Source organism: Calliphora vicina, chromosome 1 (genome assembly GCF_958450345.1).
Source record: "Calliphora vicina chromosome 1, idCalVici1.1, whole genome shotgun sequence".
In the NCBI taxonomy this organism is placed as follows: Eukaryota; Metazoa; Arthropoda; class Insecta; order Diptera; family Calliphoridae; genus Calliphora; species Calliphora vicina.
This window is the reverse complement of record NC_088780.1, coordinates 12,820,526-12,837,613: the sequence shown is the minus strand read 5'-3', so window position 1 is coordinate 12,837,613 and position 17,088 is coordinate 12,820,526. Positions and strand designations below refer to the sequence as shown.

The window sequence follows — 17,088 nt, the reverse complement described above, 5'->3', positions numbered from 1 at the left end:
ACTAAAGACAAATTTGATTCATGCTACCGATTTTGGTAACAACAACTAATAATTTCTGATAAATAAGTTGATTTGTAACAAATCTTTTTTTTTTTAAAGGGAGTTCATATAAAAGCTGTGAAATTTAATGGTTTAGTAACTCTAAACAACATTTTCAGTTGTTGTTACAAAATTTTGACAAAAGCCACAAAAAAAAATTTTTTTTTTTGGAGATAAGATGTCAAAATTTTTTAAAAAAATGCTATAAAATGTTAACTAATAAAGATTTCAATATAAATATTATCGATTTTCAGTTGTAGCTACCAAAATTCTGTAAAAACAAAAAATAATTTAGTTGCTGTTACCGAATTTAGTTACAACAACTGATTAATTCAGGTAAATAATTTGATTTGTAACAAATCTGTTTCGTTTTAAAGGAAATTCGTATAAAAGTTTTGAAATTTAACACTAAACCAATATTTTCTGTAGTTGTTACAAAATTTTGATAAAAACCACAAAACAATTCTTAATTTTGGAGGTAATATTTAATAATTTTTAAAGAAATACATACAAATTTTTAACTAATAAAAATAGCAATATAAATATTACCGATTTTCAGTTGTAGCTACAGAAATTCTGCAAAAACAAAAAAATATTTAGTTGCTGTTACCGAATTTGGTTACAACAACTAATAATTTCTTGAGAATAATTTGATTTGTAACAAATTTTGCTCCCAATAAAGATTTTAGTTACAACATTATTGATTTTAAATTTTAGCAAATAAAATCCGGCAAAAACAATGAAGCATTTAGTTGCTGTTACCAAATTTTATAACAGCAACTGATAATTTCTCATTAATAATTGGATTTGTAACAAAAATGTTTAAAAACTTTAAAATTATTTAAATTACTTGAATAACAATGAATTCCATTAAAAATAATACTGGTTTTCAAGTAATGAAACATCAAATTTTTAGAGCAAACGAAATTTTTTTTTTTTTTTAAAACACAAACTGCGAAGCTTTTTGCTTGTCTGCAGAAACACCCAGAGTCTCTTGCAGGAAATTGATTGAAAGTTTATAAAGTACTTTAATAATAAAGATTTCAATAAAAATATTACTGATTTTGTTTAAAGAAAACAAAAACCCTGCTAAAACAAAGACAAATTTAGTTGCTGTTACCCAATTTAATAGCAACAACTAATAATTTCTAAAAATTAATGTGATTTGAAGCAAATTTATAGCTGTTAAAGGGAATTTATATAAATTACATAAATAATAAAGATTTCAATGAAAATACTACTGATTTTTTAAAAGAAAACCAAAATCCAGCAAAGACCTAGAAACATTTAGTTGGTGTTACCAAGTTTAATGGCAGCAACTGATAATTTTTGGTAATTTTTTTTATTTGTAACAAATTTGTAGCCGGTAAAGGAAATTCAAATAAATTTCTAAATGAAACTATTAAAAAATTTATAAGTTACTTTAATAACGAAGATTTCAATAAAATTATTACTGATTTTGTTTAAAGAAATTAAAAAAATCCCTCTAAAATAAAAACAAATTTAGTTGCTGTTAACAAATTTTATAGCAACAACTAATTTGAAATAAATTTAAAGCTGTTAAAGGGTAGTCGTATTATAAATTAAGAAATTAAACAGTTAAACATTTAGATATTACTAGAATAATAATGAATTCCATAAATAATTCATTATTAAAGTAATTTTCTAGTGCTTCCTTATAAATATTGTTAAGGCAACCAATACTTAAGAAAAATTTAGTTGCTGTTAACAAATTTAATAACATCAACTAATAATTCCTTTTCAAACTCCTTAATAATAAACAAATTTGTTGTAGCTGCTTAAACCCACACCATTTTATCCTTTTTTTTTTGTAATATGTATGAAATTTACTTTTTATTTGAAATTTCATTAATTCAATTTTATTTTGTTATAATTTTCTTTTCTTGTGCTTTTTTTCTTTAATTTCAAAAATTATTTTCAATTTTCAATTTATTTTTTTTCTGTATCTAAATTATTGATTTTTTGAGCTTAAAATTGTTTTATTTTTTATATGGAAAAATTAAAAAAGGAATGTTTTATTTCATTTTATATTATATTTTTTTTATCACAGAAAATAAAATTAAATTATAGTTTTCTTTTCTTTAAATTTATGGAAATATTTTTAAGGTTTATTTTATATATACAGTTTTAAGATCTTATTGTTGGTTGGTTGGTTATTTGTATTAAATTGTCTGAAACTCTTGGGGTTGTTTTTTCAATATATGTATTTTTGAGGTGGTTTTTAAGAGAAAAAAAAAATATGGTTTTTGTAAAATAATGAATTTATAAATGAATTTAACGACTTTTTTAAAAGGTTTTAAGGGTTTTATTTGTTCTATTTTCTACTAATATTGAGTTATAACCTTTAAATCTGATAGAAAAGATATAAGATTTGGTTACTAATTCCATTTATTCGACCTTTAAATTTTCTCTGTGTTGAAGCTATTCCAACAAAATATTGAAAATACTCTCGATCATTTTAAGTCTCAGATCGCTAGCATGAGAACTAGTGGAAACAATTATTAACAAACTTTTCTAATTGAACTCCATTTTTTATGTCATTTCAGATCATTAAAACACTAAAAGATTTTTGGCTTTCTACAATATTATTGGGCCGCTTACAGGTATGTTCAACAATTGTTTAGAATTATAACCTTTACCATGAGTGACAGGCATAAAGTCTATATATTCTGGCTCGTTATAGATAGCGGAATCGATATAGTCATGTCCGTCTTTCTGTCTGTCTGAATGTTGAAATCAACTTTCCGTAGCCCCCAAATAACATACAAACATGATTGATACATCAATATATCCGCTATAGTTGCGGTTCAGTTGATATTTAAAATGGAGAAAATCGGCCTACAAATGGCTGAGATATAAGCAAAAAACCACGACATATACCCTTCGTGAGAAGGGTATATGTATATAAGTTTGTCATTCCGTTTGTAATTTCTACATTTTTCATTTCCGACCCTATAAAGTATATATATTCTGGATCCTTATAGATAGCGGAGTCGATTAAGCCATGTCCGTCTGTTAGTTGAAATCAATTTTCTGAAGACCCCAGATATCTTCGGGATCCAAAATCTTACTTGTTTTACCTATTTCTGATTTATATCTGGATTACTAAGTCATTAATATAGACAATATAGATATTTCAAAGGCCTTTCCAATGATGTCTATAACGCCATAGTAATTCGGACATACAATAGATCAAATTTGGGAAAAATATTGGGTGTATGACTTAAAAATGTGGGATTTACAATACATGGCGTAACTTTTGAAGGCGGATTTTGTTTTTAATAACTTCTGTGTCATTTTGAAGGTTACATATCTGTCATTCATTATCACTTAGTTATTGAACATAATAGAGTAAAAAACAAAGTTTTTTTCGCTTCGAAAGTAACGAATTTTGTGCCAACAAAGCGTCATGTGTGGGAAGTTTTGCTTTACTTTACTTTAATTTGAAAAAATTGGGCCGCTGAAGCACACCGATTGCTCACCAAAAGCTTATGGTGAATGTGGTTCCATCGGTTTCAACATACGAGTGATGGCTATTGATACTTTTTTCCAAAGTTGTTTTTTTAATTTTTTGGGAAACATTTTTTTTCGAATTTTTATACCCTACACCACCATAGTGTGGAGGGTATTATGCGTTTGTGCAGATGTTTGTAACGCCCAAAAATATTAGTCTAACACCCACCTTAAAGTATACCGATCGACTTAGAATCTCTTTCTAAGTCGATTAAACGATGTCCGTCCGTTCGTCCGTCTGGTCGGCTGGCTGGCTGTCCATGTAAACCTTGTGCGCAGAGTACAGGTCGCAATTTTGAAGATATTTCGATCAAATTTGGTACATATTATTTTTTCGGCCCAAGGACCAAGCCTATTGAAACTGGCTGAAATCGGTCCATTATTTCACCTAGCCCCCATACAAATGTCCTTCCGAAATTGGACTTTATCGGTCATAAATGTTTAATTTATAAATGTATATCCACAAATTGCTCTTTAAATAAGTTTTATATATACAAAATTCATGTCACTAAATTTTGTTACGATTGGTCCATAATTAGTCATAGCTCCCATATAGACCCGCTTTCGAAAATCACTTTAACGTGCATAAATCGCTTAAAAATGTTGGTATACACACAAAATTCAACATAGTTAACTTTAATATAGACACAAATCACAAGACCTAATTTCATGGTGATCGGTCCATAATTGGTCATAGCCTCCATATAAGGCCCACTACCGAAAATCACTCAAAAATATAAATTATTGAAATTTTAAAAGAAAAATGTTTTTGCTCTTTTACTTAGTGTAGGGTATTATATGGTCGGCCTTGACCGACCATATTTTCTTGTTTTTTTAAATTTTTTCAATTTTTTTTTTAAATTTTAAAAATTTTTTTTTTGTTTTTTCATTTTTTTTTTAAATATTTAGCGAAAAAAAACTTTTGGTGAAAAAAAAATTCGGGTTAAAAAATATTTTCTCCGATTTTGACCCATTGTAGGTCCAACTTACTATTATGGTCTTATATAAGTCTTTGCAAAGGTCTTTGAAATATCTATCATTAGATATCCATATTGTCTATATTAATGACTTAGTAATCCAGATATAGGTCAAAAAGAGGTAAAAAAATCGAGGTTATCCTCGTTTCCTTATATCTCAGCCACTTTTGGACCGATTTTCTCGATTTTAAATAGCAACCGAGCCGGAAGAATTCCGGAGATATTGATGTATGAATCGTGTATGTAAATTATTTGCGGGCTTCGGAAAGTTGATTTCAACAGACGGAGGGACGTGGCTTAAGCGACTCGGCTATCTATAAGGATCCAGAATATATATACTTTATAGGGTCGGAAAATTATAATGTGAAAATTACAAACGGAATGACAAACTTATAAAAAGGGATTTTCCGACCCTATAAAGTCAAGTGAACCAACTTTTGAAATCGATGTCTTCAGATCGGGATGAAATTTGTACCAAGGTTAGTTCTATTGGGTAGTAACTCGAGAACTCTCTGAGTTAGAGGGGGTCAAAGTTTGACATTTTGGTCAAGCAGGTGTTTTTTCTTATCCATGTAACTTATTACCTATTGTTCTTAGCAAAATGTGTCCCAAATAGTTTAGATAGCTCTTTCTTCAATCTTTCGAAAAAAAAATATTTAAAAAAAAAATAAAAAATTTTTAAATTTTTTTTTCCTAAATCAAAAACTTTTTTGATTTTTTTTTAAAATGATCCCTTTTTTTCTTAAAATAAAGCTTAGATATTTTCCTTGAACACCTATTTGGTCGCTTAGTGGGATGCGAGTGGGATATCTATCAAAATAAATATTTTGTAACTTAAAACATAAAATTTTTTACTTTTTTTGCAAAATCAAAAACTATGTTGACTTTTTTTTTCAAAATGGACCCTTTTTTAATTTTTTTTTAGCTCAAAAATAGGTTAGATATTTTTCTTGAAGACCCTTTTGGTCGCTTAGTGGTATGCAAGTGGAATATCTATCAAAATAAATATTGTTTTACTCCAGACTTACAATTTTTGACTTTTATTTGCAAATTCGAATTTTTTTTGAATTGGGCCCTGTTTTAAAATTTTTTTTAGTCAAAAGAAAGCTTAGGTCTATTCCTTTAAGATATTTTTAGTCCCTTAGTGGGATGCGAGTGGGATATATATCAAAATAAATATTTTATAACTCAAGAAATACAATTTTTGACTTTTTTTTTGCAAAATCGATTTTTCTCCAAAATGGGCGCTTTTTTAAATTTTTTTTTTTGCTCAAAAGAAAGCTTAGTTCTTTACCTTTAAGACCTATTTGGTCGCATAGTGGGATACGAGTGGGATATCTATCAATATAAATGTTTTAACACAAAAATTGTATGTCTTGAGTTACAAAACATTTATTTTGATATATATTCCACTCGCATCACACTAAGCGACCAAAACCATCTTAAAGGAATAGACCTAAGCTTTCTTATAGCAAAAAAAAAATTACAAAAAGGGCCCATTTAAAAAAAAGTCAAAAAGTTTTTGATTTTGCCAAAAAAATCAAAAATTGTATATCTTGATTCAGAGAGTTCTAGACCGATCTTGTTGAAAAATTTAGTCTGAGTTACTATCCAATAGAACTAACCTTGGTGCAAATTTCATCCCGATCGGAAACATCGTTTTCAAAAGTTGGTTCACTTGACATGAAATGCCCCATATATAAAAGTGAATGTGTGTTTATATGTATATATGTATATTTATTGGTTTGAAGTCTATAGACGGCTAAACGGCTAACCAGATTTGCTTGAAATTTTGACTGTATGTTTTTCTATATCTGGAAGGAACAATAGGATAATTTTTGTTTTGAATTTTCAAGTGGGCGTGGTACCTCCCATACAAAGTTAATTTTAAATATCAAATATTTTGGAAACTATAATAGCTATAGTCATCAAAATTTGCATGAGCAATTCCACCGTTTGTATTAATATTTGAAGCAAAAATGGGAGTAGTAGTCACAAAGGGCGTGGCACCTCCCATACATACAAACTAAATACTACAATTCATATCTATTTGTATAATTGTGATATGTAAAGCATTGAATCTTGGTATGAAATAATTATTTAGGCCAAAAATGAGCAAATTAACAATAGTGGGCATGGCACCTCCCATAGATATGATGACAAATTATATATAGGGAAATAATAATAATAATTCTGTCAGACATGCTTTCGAGAAGTTTCCTATTTGAAATCAGCAAAATCGGTCCACAAATGGCTGAGATATGAGGAAAAAACAGGACAACCTCGATTTTTGACCTATATTTGGATTACTAAGTCATTAATATAGACACTATTTATATCTAATGATAGATATTTCAAAGACCTTTGCAACGACGTATATAAGACCATAAAAAAAATTTTAAAAATTTAAAAATAAAAATTTTTTAATTATTTTTACTAAAAATAAATTTTGTTTACCTAAAAATAAGACCATAGTAAGTTGGACATACAATGGGTCAAAATCGGAACAAATATTTTTTAACGCGAATTTTTTTCCACCAAAAAAAAAATTATTTTTTAAATTTTTTGGAAAAAAAATTTTCTCGAACTGTCATTTGAATTTTTTTTTTTTTAATTTAAAAAAAAAAAAAAATTTGTTTTTTAATTTAAAAAAAAAAATTAAATTTAAATAACAATTCGAAAAATTTGTTTTTCAAAAAATGAGGAAAAAAACCTTGGAAAAAAATTTTTTTTTACCTAAAAATATTTGAAATTTGTATTTTGAAGTATAATTTGGTGAAGGGTATATAAATATAGCTCTCTTGCTTGTTTACCTTTAGACAAAATTAATGTCAAAGAAGTTCATAAAAATAAAACATATAATAAATAGCTGGTCAGAGAAAGAACGAGCATAATGTCACGTTCTCTATATACCGAATACTGTTTTCAATTAATCGATTTTCAGGAGTTTAATAATAAGGAAAGTGTGATAAAAATTATGTGGAATATAATGATGTTAGATTGAAGTTAATTGACTAAATATCAGCTATATATAGAACGATTTTTTAAGGAATCTACAGATTCTTATTACAATTCATTCCCTCTTTTATAAATTCATTATTTTTTACAATATTTTTCAATTGTATTGTGTTGTGTTGATGATGAAAAAGTTGTTATGTTAAGTTACTAAGTGCGGATATGATTATGGAAGATACGATAGTCTATTTATTATTTGGCAAAAATTATATAATTACATAAATATTTCCTTAGTTTTCTTTACAAATACAATTTATGGAATGTTTTTCGTTATGGAGATTATTCATTAATATTGGTTTTGAAAACAAAATTTAAATTAAAATAAGTTTTTCGGTATTTTTACAGGATTACCGCAAAACTTACGATCTTTTATTTTCATGCTACTCTCTTTTAAGCTTGAAGGTTGGGTTAGCTAAACGTCGGTTAACTGTATGCTTGGCTAAACCGCTCTTTAATCTAGCCAAGATATTAAATTATTGATTTGAGAGAAATACTTTTAATGTGGCAAGAGTGCAATCTTTAATTTTTAACGGCTGTGGCCAAATAATATTTGAAAACTTTAATCAAAGAGTCTTAGTTCTGGAGATATAAAGGTTTTTCCCTACCAGTTTAACATAATTAAAGAAATTTAACTTTAAAGCCGAACATAATTATTATTCTTCTCATAACTCACTTTCTGCACATCTTTTTTTTTTTGCTCTAAAGTCCTTGATTTTTAACATCTACTGATTCAATAGAGTATTAGTAACTTCGGAAAACGACAGCAAAGGACTGCCATCCATAGTTTGCTCCAAGCCACCTAAAGCTGAGGCACAGGTTGTGGCTGTACCAGGAGCCCCAATAACATAGGCATTGGTGGCATAAGCCAATGAAGAAGGATGCATTACACTACTGCCTCTCTTAAAGGAAGAACCAACAGCTGATCCTAAGCCGCTACCGCCTCCTACTCCTCCTCCTAACTGACCCAGAGATGTAGACACTCTACCAGCATTTAGAGATCCTCCCAATTGCTGCAAAGCCACACTTTGAGCACCCATTTCAGCTCCACAACCATCCAAAGTAGCTGAGGTTATGACTATGGGCGAAGCTATTATGGCCAACTGATGATAGGGCGAAGAGGTAACTGTAAGACCTGCCGAGCCCGGTGAACCATTGTGATGCAAAGAGCCACCATTTAATCCATTTATAACACTGCTAATGGCTGGCAATTGTTGAGTCTGGGTGATGGGGGAGGTACAGGAAGGTGATGAACTGGCTGAGGCTGCTGTTGTTAGGATGGTATTGTGGCAACTAACTTGAACTCCGGATGCCAATGACTCGAGCGGTTGTAAATGTTGATTGTATGCACTGAGTTGTAAGATTTGATGGTTATGTTGTTGTTGTTGGTTTTGCTGATGTTGTGACTGTTGACTGATCATGATCTGTTGTGGTTGGTAGTTGTTGGAGTTGTTTTTTGTTGAGGATTCAAAAATAAAATATGTTTTTCGTTAGTGTTTTGTAAGGGATTTTCATTAGAAATGAAAACAAATTAAAAAAAAAATTGTGTATAACAAACAAAAAGTGTTTAAGGTGCTAAAGTGCTTCGACTGGTGATAAAATTAAAAAAAAATTGTGTTGATTACTCTAAATATTACTTAAATTAGCTTTATTTTCAGATAGTGAAAATTAGTATAAGAGGTTCTCATTTCTGGTTAATCAATCCATTTTTATTTTCAAAGCCTTAGTTCCTTTCTCTCATTTCTATATTTTTAATTAACTTTGTCTAGATCAGTGATCGACACTCATAGCCCCTAGGCGAAATAACTTAAAAAAAAGCATCATCCTAAACATCTCAAATTTAATGATCTTTCAGGTTAATGAAAGGAACATTTTAATTATGACAAGGAATGGGAATAAAGGACAAATCATGTCCAGGATTAGACTGTTTGAAATCAGTTGTTGCAAAGGAATAAAAATCAATTAAGGTAGGAATGGAGTTCAATAAAAAAGAAAATCTCCTTAAGGAACTTTAGATCTAACTCATTTTGAAAACAAGTAAGAAAGTATGGTCGGTCAAGCCCGACTACATAATACCCTACACTAAGTAAAAGACCAAAACAATTTTCTTTTAAAATTTCAATAATTTATATTTTTGAGTGATTTTCGGAAGTGGGGTTATATGGGGGCTATGACCAATTATGGACCGATCACCATGAAATTAGGTCGTGTGATTTATGTCTATATTAAAGTTAACTATGTTGAATTTTTGTGTGTTTAGCAACATTTGTAAGCGATTTATGCACGTTAAAGTGATTTTCGGAAGCGGGTCTATATGGGAGCTATGACTAATTATGGACCGATCGTAACAAAATTTGGTGACATGAATTTTGTATATATAAAACTTATTTGGAGCGGAATTGGTGGAGATACATATATAAATTAAACATTTATGACCGATAAAGTCCAATTTCGGGAGGACATTTGTATGGGGGCTAGGTGAAATAATGGACCGATTTTAGCCAGTTTCAATAAGCTTGGTCCTTGAGCCGAAAAAATAATATGTACCAAATTTCATCGAAATATCTTCAAAATTGCGACCTGTACTCTGCGCACAAGGTTTACATGGACAGCCAGCCAGCCGACCAGACGGACGGACGGACATCGTTTAATCGACTCAGAAAGTGATTCTAAGTCGATCGGTATACTTTAAGGTGGGTGTTAGACTAATATTTTTGGGCGTTACAAACATCTGCACAAACGCATAATACCCTCCCCATTATGGTGATGTAGGGTATAAAAAGTGGTTTACTGAATTTGGTTGTGGCCGTACCAGAACGGAAGATGCTGAACGTTCTGGAGGCTCAGTTGAGGTCTCTACACCCGAAACTATTGAAAAAATTCATGATAATTCATGTTAGACGGAGATTGAAAGTGCCAGAGATTGTGGAAGCATATGATATGGCTCATTGGTTTCAATTTTGAATGATCACTTGGATATGAGGGGAAAGCTTTCCACTAGATGGCTGCCGCATTTGCTCACAATCGAGTGCAGAAAATGGTGCAGTTTCCATGGCAAAAATCCATAAATTAGGCTACAAAATGCTCCTTCATCCGCCCTATTCTCCGGATTTTGCCGCGATTGACTATTGCTTGTTTTCAAACCTGAAGAAATGTCTCGGTGGAAAGAGATTTGACAACAACAATGAAATCATCTCACAAAAAAATTCCTATTTTAATGACCTCGACAAATCTTATATTTTGGAAGGGATACAAAATTGGAGAAACGTTGGACAAAGTGTCTGGAGCTCAAAGAAGACTATGTTGAAAAATTAAATAATTGTTTATCTGTGTTTCATTCATAAAGTCACGGACGTATTATGCAACTTGGTGGAGATTATTCTTAATGGTTGAGACGAATCAAGAGACGAAATTTAATAACACTCCAGATATTGTGTTTAAGGATTCAGCATTTTCCTATGATGAATTTGATTTCATTTGATTTCACAATGGCTTTTGTCTCCAACCCGAACGGGAATCGAACCCGCAAGCGTTAGACTGATAGTCCAGCTCACAATCATCTAAACTATCAGGTCATATGATTGAAATAAGCTTCATTTATTGGAACACTCAGTCAGGAAATTGGAATCAATATTTAGGTTATAAACGGAAGCCATTATATTTTACTCTACAAATTATCTATATATATAAAAGATTAACGTTACTGACTGACTGACTAACTGATTCATCATACCACAGCCCAAACGACTGAAGCTAGAATCATGAAATTTTAACTGTGGGTTCCTCCCTCCCCTAAACGATCCAATAAGAAGGGATTTTTGGAAATTCGAACGTTTAGGGGGTAAAAACGGGTAAATCCGGTAATCTTATATCTTCAAAACTAATAAAGATACAAAAAAACTTTTGCATGTTACTCTATTTAAAAAATAAGCTGACATGTGTTTCGTACTTTTTCGAAATTCGAAACTTTTAGGGGAGAAAACGGGTAAAAACTGTATTTTGGTACTTTTTTTGCACCCTATGTATCTTTTAAACCAATAAACATAGAAACAAAATTTAAATCGTATTCTTTACTTATCAAAAAATAAAAAATATAAGTTTGGTACTTTTTGGAAATTCGAACCTTAAGGTATAAAATTTGTGTTTATTTTTGGTACTTTTTCATGAAATATGTTTTTCTATAACTTGACATAGACATACGAATATTTTATTATGAGCTCCCACCACGATACAGAAATTTATTTGAATTAAATTTTACCAAAGCAATGGGGATAAAAAAGGTACCAAAAAGGGGATAAAATCGGGAAAATACATTTTATTGAAATTATTAAGCCAATTTTGATAATTTTTTTTAACATTGGTTCCTGGATTCATACAAAAATTAACTAACAGGTTGTTATTTGGAACTCGAGTGCCATGGTGTATTTTAGTCCAAATCCGGGTAAACAGTTTGGTACTTTATTTAAAACATATTTATTATTGGGCACATTAACACAGATTTTAATATTTTGAGACATGTAGCATAAACAATTTTGGCAAAATGGAATATTTTTAATGTTCGAACTTGATTGTTTCAAGGAAGAAAAGGGAAATTGGTACTTTTCTCCTAATGGTACTATTTTAATGGTAATATTTTAAATTATTTCAGTTATCGACATTAAAGTTAGCTGATATGTATCTGAGTGAAGTTTGTGATTGGAATAGGGTACAATATTTAGGTACCAAAATGTGAGAACTGAACTATAGATACTTTTTCATTCTTCTAATGGTACTTTTTGAATTTTCTATTACAATGGATTTAGAAACATGAAATTAAGCATATATGGTACTAAGTGAGTGAGAATTCTAGGGGTAGACTTTTTGGTACTTTTTCTTTAATCGACTTTTTGTAATTTCTTCACCAATTAACCTAAAACCATGAAATTAAGCTTATATGGGAGTGAGTGGGAAACCACAAGTGGGGGCTTTTTGGTACTTTTTATATATTCTAATGGTACTAGAAATATGAAATGGACATAAAAATATGAAATTAGGCGTCTATGGTCCCAAGTGAGTGAAAATTCAAGGCCATACTTCTTGGTACTTTTTCTTTATTCTCATAGGTACTTTTTTGAATTTACTATAATAACGGACCTAGAGTTTCCAAAAAACCCAAGAATTTCAAAACCGCGGTTTCGTTTTTTTTTCGGTTTTATGATAATTTTTAAATATTAATTGTTATAGAAACAAAATTATTTGATAATATAGGAAAGGCTATACAAATTTAAAATTCACACTTGACAGGTTATGGTTTAGTGAGTGAGAATTCAAAAGTCATAATCAATGGTACTAAGTATTTGTTTATTGCAATGGTACTATTTTATAATAATAAACCTAAAAATTTAAAATTAGGCACACATGATTCTGAATGAATTTGAATTCACAAAAGGTGACTTTAGTGGTAACATTCTTTTGCATTTTCTATAATAATGGACCCAGAAATTAGACAATTAGACATTTACAATCAGATTCACAAAGGGAGACTTAATAGTACTATTTCACTCTTCTAATTGGGGTGGCAAAGCGCACCGGGTCAGCTAGTATATAATAATTTTTATTACAAGAAGATTTGTTAGCATGAAAAGAGCATAATAATAAGAATCTTTTGATTTCGAAAAACGATAGAGAAGGAATTTGAAACCAAATAAGAATAGTGGTGAGATTTTTTAAAGATTTTCTAATTAATTAAAGACAAAGAGAAGTTAATAGAATATACAAATTTTATGACATGCAATTCAAAAGTGCAACCTTTAAACCTTTCAAACCTCTACCAGATATCATAAGTAATAAAGTCATACTACAACATATAATACATTTTACAACTTGGTCTACACACCCGAACTTTTCTTTTTCTTAGGGCAACCCATACAACAACAAACAAAAAAAAACTAAACAGAATTTTCTTTGTTTAAGGGTTTTTTCTTGATATGATACTGAGATTCTTTTTAGCGAATTTTTTAAGTAAACGGTGATTTTTACACAACAACAAACTACTGAGTGCTGCTACTAATGTGTGGTGGAGGTGCCGTAGTGGTGATGGTGCTGTTGCTGCTGCTGGCAGCCGTTGCCGCATGAGCGTGAGCATGATGGTGATGGTGGTGAGCGTGAGCATGGTGGGCATAAGAGAAATATTGTGAAGCATATTGGGTTGCATAGGATGCAGGACTCCATACCTCACTGCCATTGGGGGTGGTTGCTGAGGTGCTATTAGAGCTGGCTGCTGCATGATGATGATGATGCGAATGCGGATGATGGGCAGGGTGGTGGTGGTGGTGATGATGATGCGGATGCGGATGTGTTAGATGGGGATGATGTGGTGTTGAGGATGTTGCTATTGATGCTGCAGATGGTGGTGCTGGCGGTGGTGGTGGATGATGATGCTGTGTATGATGGTGGTGCGTGTGTGGCGGATGATGCGCATGATGTTGATGTGCATTTGAGGTGGTGTGACCATGATGATGATGTGGTGATACAGCAATATGATGATGTTGATGATGCTGATGTGTTTGTCCTGTGAGATGCGCATGTGTTGTGCTGGCTGTGGCGGAGGTTGCCGCCACCTGATGTGGTGAGAGTTGATGATGATGCACCGTATTTTGTAATTGAGCATTGTTTGTGTGAGTTTGTTGTTGTTGTTGCTGTTGTGATTGGTGCATTGCATGTGTGTTGGCCAGTTGTGGCCCAGCCATTAGGCTATTGCTTTCGGTAGTAGCTGTAGCTGGCGTAGGTGCTGGTGTTGTGGGTGCAGTGGCTTGATGATTGCTATGATGTGCTGTTGCTGAGCTAGTAGAAAGACTTTCAGCCACCGTATTATGACTGCCACTTGCTCCTCCGCCTGGCACACCACCCGTACTGCTGCCACTACTGCTGAGTCTATGCTGGGGAGAGGTGGTGTGCGATGAGGCTGAGTACAGGCCCGAATCATCATGATGCATTTGATAGCTATCAGGAGTGGAAGCACTTTTAGCATCTTTTGTTGTCGCCGTGTTATTTGTGGAACCATTCCATTTGTTGGTGTTTTCTGGTTCACTATTGGCATAACTAAGACCGCCTCCATTTGTTAAAGGCGTAGATTGTGGCGAACGTTCGGCATGAGCAGAGATTTGACGATTTGTGGAATTGTGTAGACTATTAATGGGCACACCGCTGGACTGAGAGCCCCACATTAAAACAGTTTGTCTTTCATAGGGATCCTGGGGTGTTAATTCTACTTTGGGTGTCACCACAACACCATTCGCAGAGTTATTAGCAGGATTATTAAGGCTATTCACAGAGCCTGCCACCGGAGAGGGACCATCCGATGAACAGGATACCACTTCCATGACATGAGGTGAAGACTTTGGCGTTTTTAAAGGAACTTGCTGGAAATTAGTGGAAAACTGCAATAAATTTTATAGAAAGTTATGGAGATATTGGTGAAAACTTACCTGTGGTGTGGATGTGGGACTGCCATAGCCACTACTATAGCCGCTATAGTATTTGCCCGTATCCTGCCATTTTTCCTCTTTGGAGGTTATGGCATAACCATCATAGGACAGAAAACCATTGGCCACATAAGCAGAGGCGGGAGCTGCCGTATGATGATAATCAGCATAGTAACCGCCCACACCCTGCAGACGATATTGATGGAAAAGATTTTCGGTTACTGGATAGAAATTGGTGGAATGCACCGAAGTGCCCATATAAATATTATCGGCTGCAGTGGCATAAGGTGAAGTTGTATACATGGGATTGAGATTGGAGTAAGCGGCCGCCACAGCCACCGCAGGATCTGGAAGATATTCTACCACAGGAGCGGGTGAGGAGACCTAAATAGCAAAGAAATTTGTAACAGTTCTTTTTAATTTGCTAAAATTTCATTAGAAATTACCTGTCCCAGAGGAGAGGTTTGCTGAGTTTGTTGCTGCATTTTGCGTTTGGATCTACAGGTGGACAAAAAGTCTCTTAACTGAGTTTTGTATCTTCTATTGGGTCTTGTGGGTGTGACGGGAGGAGGCAAGGAGTTGGGAGAACTACTGGGCGGCACCACCAATTGATCAGCCTCCGAGAAATAGGTGGAAGCTAAACCGGTATCCAAATAGCTGACTTTGAAATCCATGGTGCGTTTACCCAACAAATCATAGCCCTCCTCATCCATTAACACACGATGTGTGCAAATCACAAAGTCTGGCTTGGAGTTTTTATAAACCAAACGGGAGCTTTAAGGAAATTCAAGATTAAAAATTGATTTAAACTTTATTTGAAAGGCTTAAAAACCCACCTAGTTTGCAGCCACTGCCATTCAGCATCTTTCTTTTGGTATCTGTAGGCAATCATGCCGGAAGCACCAGTTTTAAGCACTAAATGGAATAGAAAACAGATTAATTTAAATTTCAGTTTATTTTTGAGTAAAACAAAACTTACATTCCTGATGAGCACTGGCCACATAAGCCAAATCATCATAGTGCACCAAATCATAGCCACCCATATGCACCAGTTCCGCATCCGAATAACCCAAAATATGTTTGCCCCTAAAAGTAGAAACACATTAGCTTAGTCTTCATATAACTTGATATATTATGGAGGGAGAGCGCAGTACGTACCTTTGATCCATTGACACTAAAGAAAAATCCAATTTATGCTTAGACTTGAACATATTTTCTTTATGAGGAATCTCCAGCAAACTGGGTGGTCCGAATGGCGTGCAATAGGCAAACAAAGCCAAAGGAGGTTCTTCGGTTTTACGATTCTGGCCATGCAGTATTTTAATGCGGCCCCGTATATCCAGTCTCAAGAAACCCGAGGTATTATCCAGCAGACATCGAAATCTTACCGTGAAGCTGCGCTCCAAATAGATGGTCTTGTCGGGAGCCAAAGTCTCGGCCAATTGCATACTCGACATGTCGGCTGGTAAAAAGGAATTCCATAGTAGTTGTCTTTGCAGCTCCTCACGGTCTTCGGAGTGCACCAGTTCATACACCGATTGGTGGACAATGTCGGACTGTAAGGAAACAGAAAATGAAAGAGGAAGAGATATGAATTCAAGTTTTAGGGTTAAAGAACTTTGTTTCAAAATTTGTGGGTTTTTTTAGATTTTTTTATTATTGATTTCTCATACCCTTTTCTTTTGTTTTATTTCAGTTTTTTGCTGTTAAATAAATCATCTTTAAAACTAAATTGAAAACTCAATTTTGTTTTGTTTGTATGCTTTGGTTTTTATGCTGCTGCTTAACTCTGCAGGTAGCTGTAGCAGATTGAGTTATAATTTCCAAAAGAAGGTGTTGTTTTATTTTAAATATTTGATTTTTGTTTAAGTGTTCAATCTTCTGTGGCTTACTTTTTCGCCAAATTCTAAACTCAAAGGTGAGATCAAGTTTAGTAACAAAACAAATGAAGAAACAAATATTTATGGAATTAATTGAAACAAGTGGATTGCAAATCAATATAAGAAATGGGTTGCCAACTGCCAAACAATATGATAAATGATAGGGAAAAAGGATCATTAGAT

The 17,088-nt window shown here is 32.6% G+C and overlaps 1 protein-coding gene across 1 annotated transcript in view; it reads right to left on the bottom strand.

The window, feature by feature from the left end:
- Positions 1-8,287: 8,287 nt before the first annotated feature.
- Positions 8,288-17,088, bottom strand: part of ss (spineless) — a 134,477-nt gene continuing 125,676 nt past the window's right edge. The window contains exons 5-13 of the mRNA XM_065498719.1: positions 16,184-16,581; positions 16,005-16,111; positions 15,862-15,940; positions 15,472-15,799; positions 15,029-15,409; positions 14,217-14,962; positions 13,609-13,901; positions 10,354-10,430; positions 8,288-8,986 (exon numbers count right to left, since the gene is read on the bottom strand). Of these exons, the coding sequence (XP_065354791.1) occupies positions 8,288-8,986; positions 10,354-10,430; positions 13,609-13,901; positions 14,217-14,962; positions 15,029-15,409; positions 15,472-15,799; positions 15,862-15,940; positions 16,005-16,111; positions 16,184-16,581 (3,108 nt within the window). The remainder of the gene's footprint in view (positions 8,987-10,353; positions 10,431-13,608; positions 13,902-14,216; positions 14,963-15,028; positions 15,410-15,471; positions 15,800-15,861; positions 15,941-16,004; positions 16,112-16,183; positions 16,582-17,088) is intronic.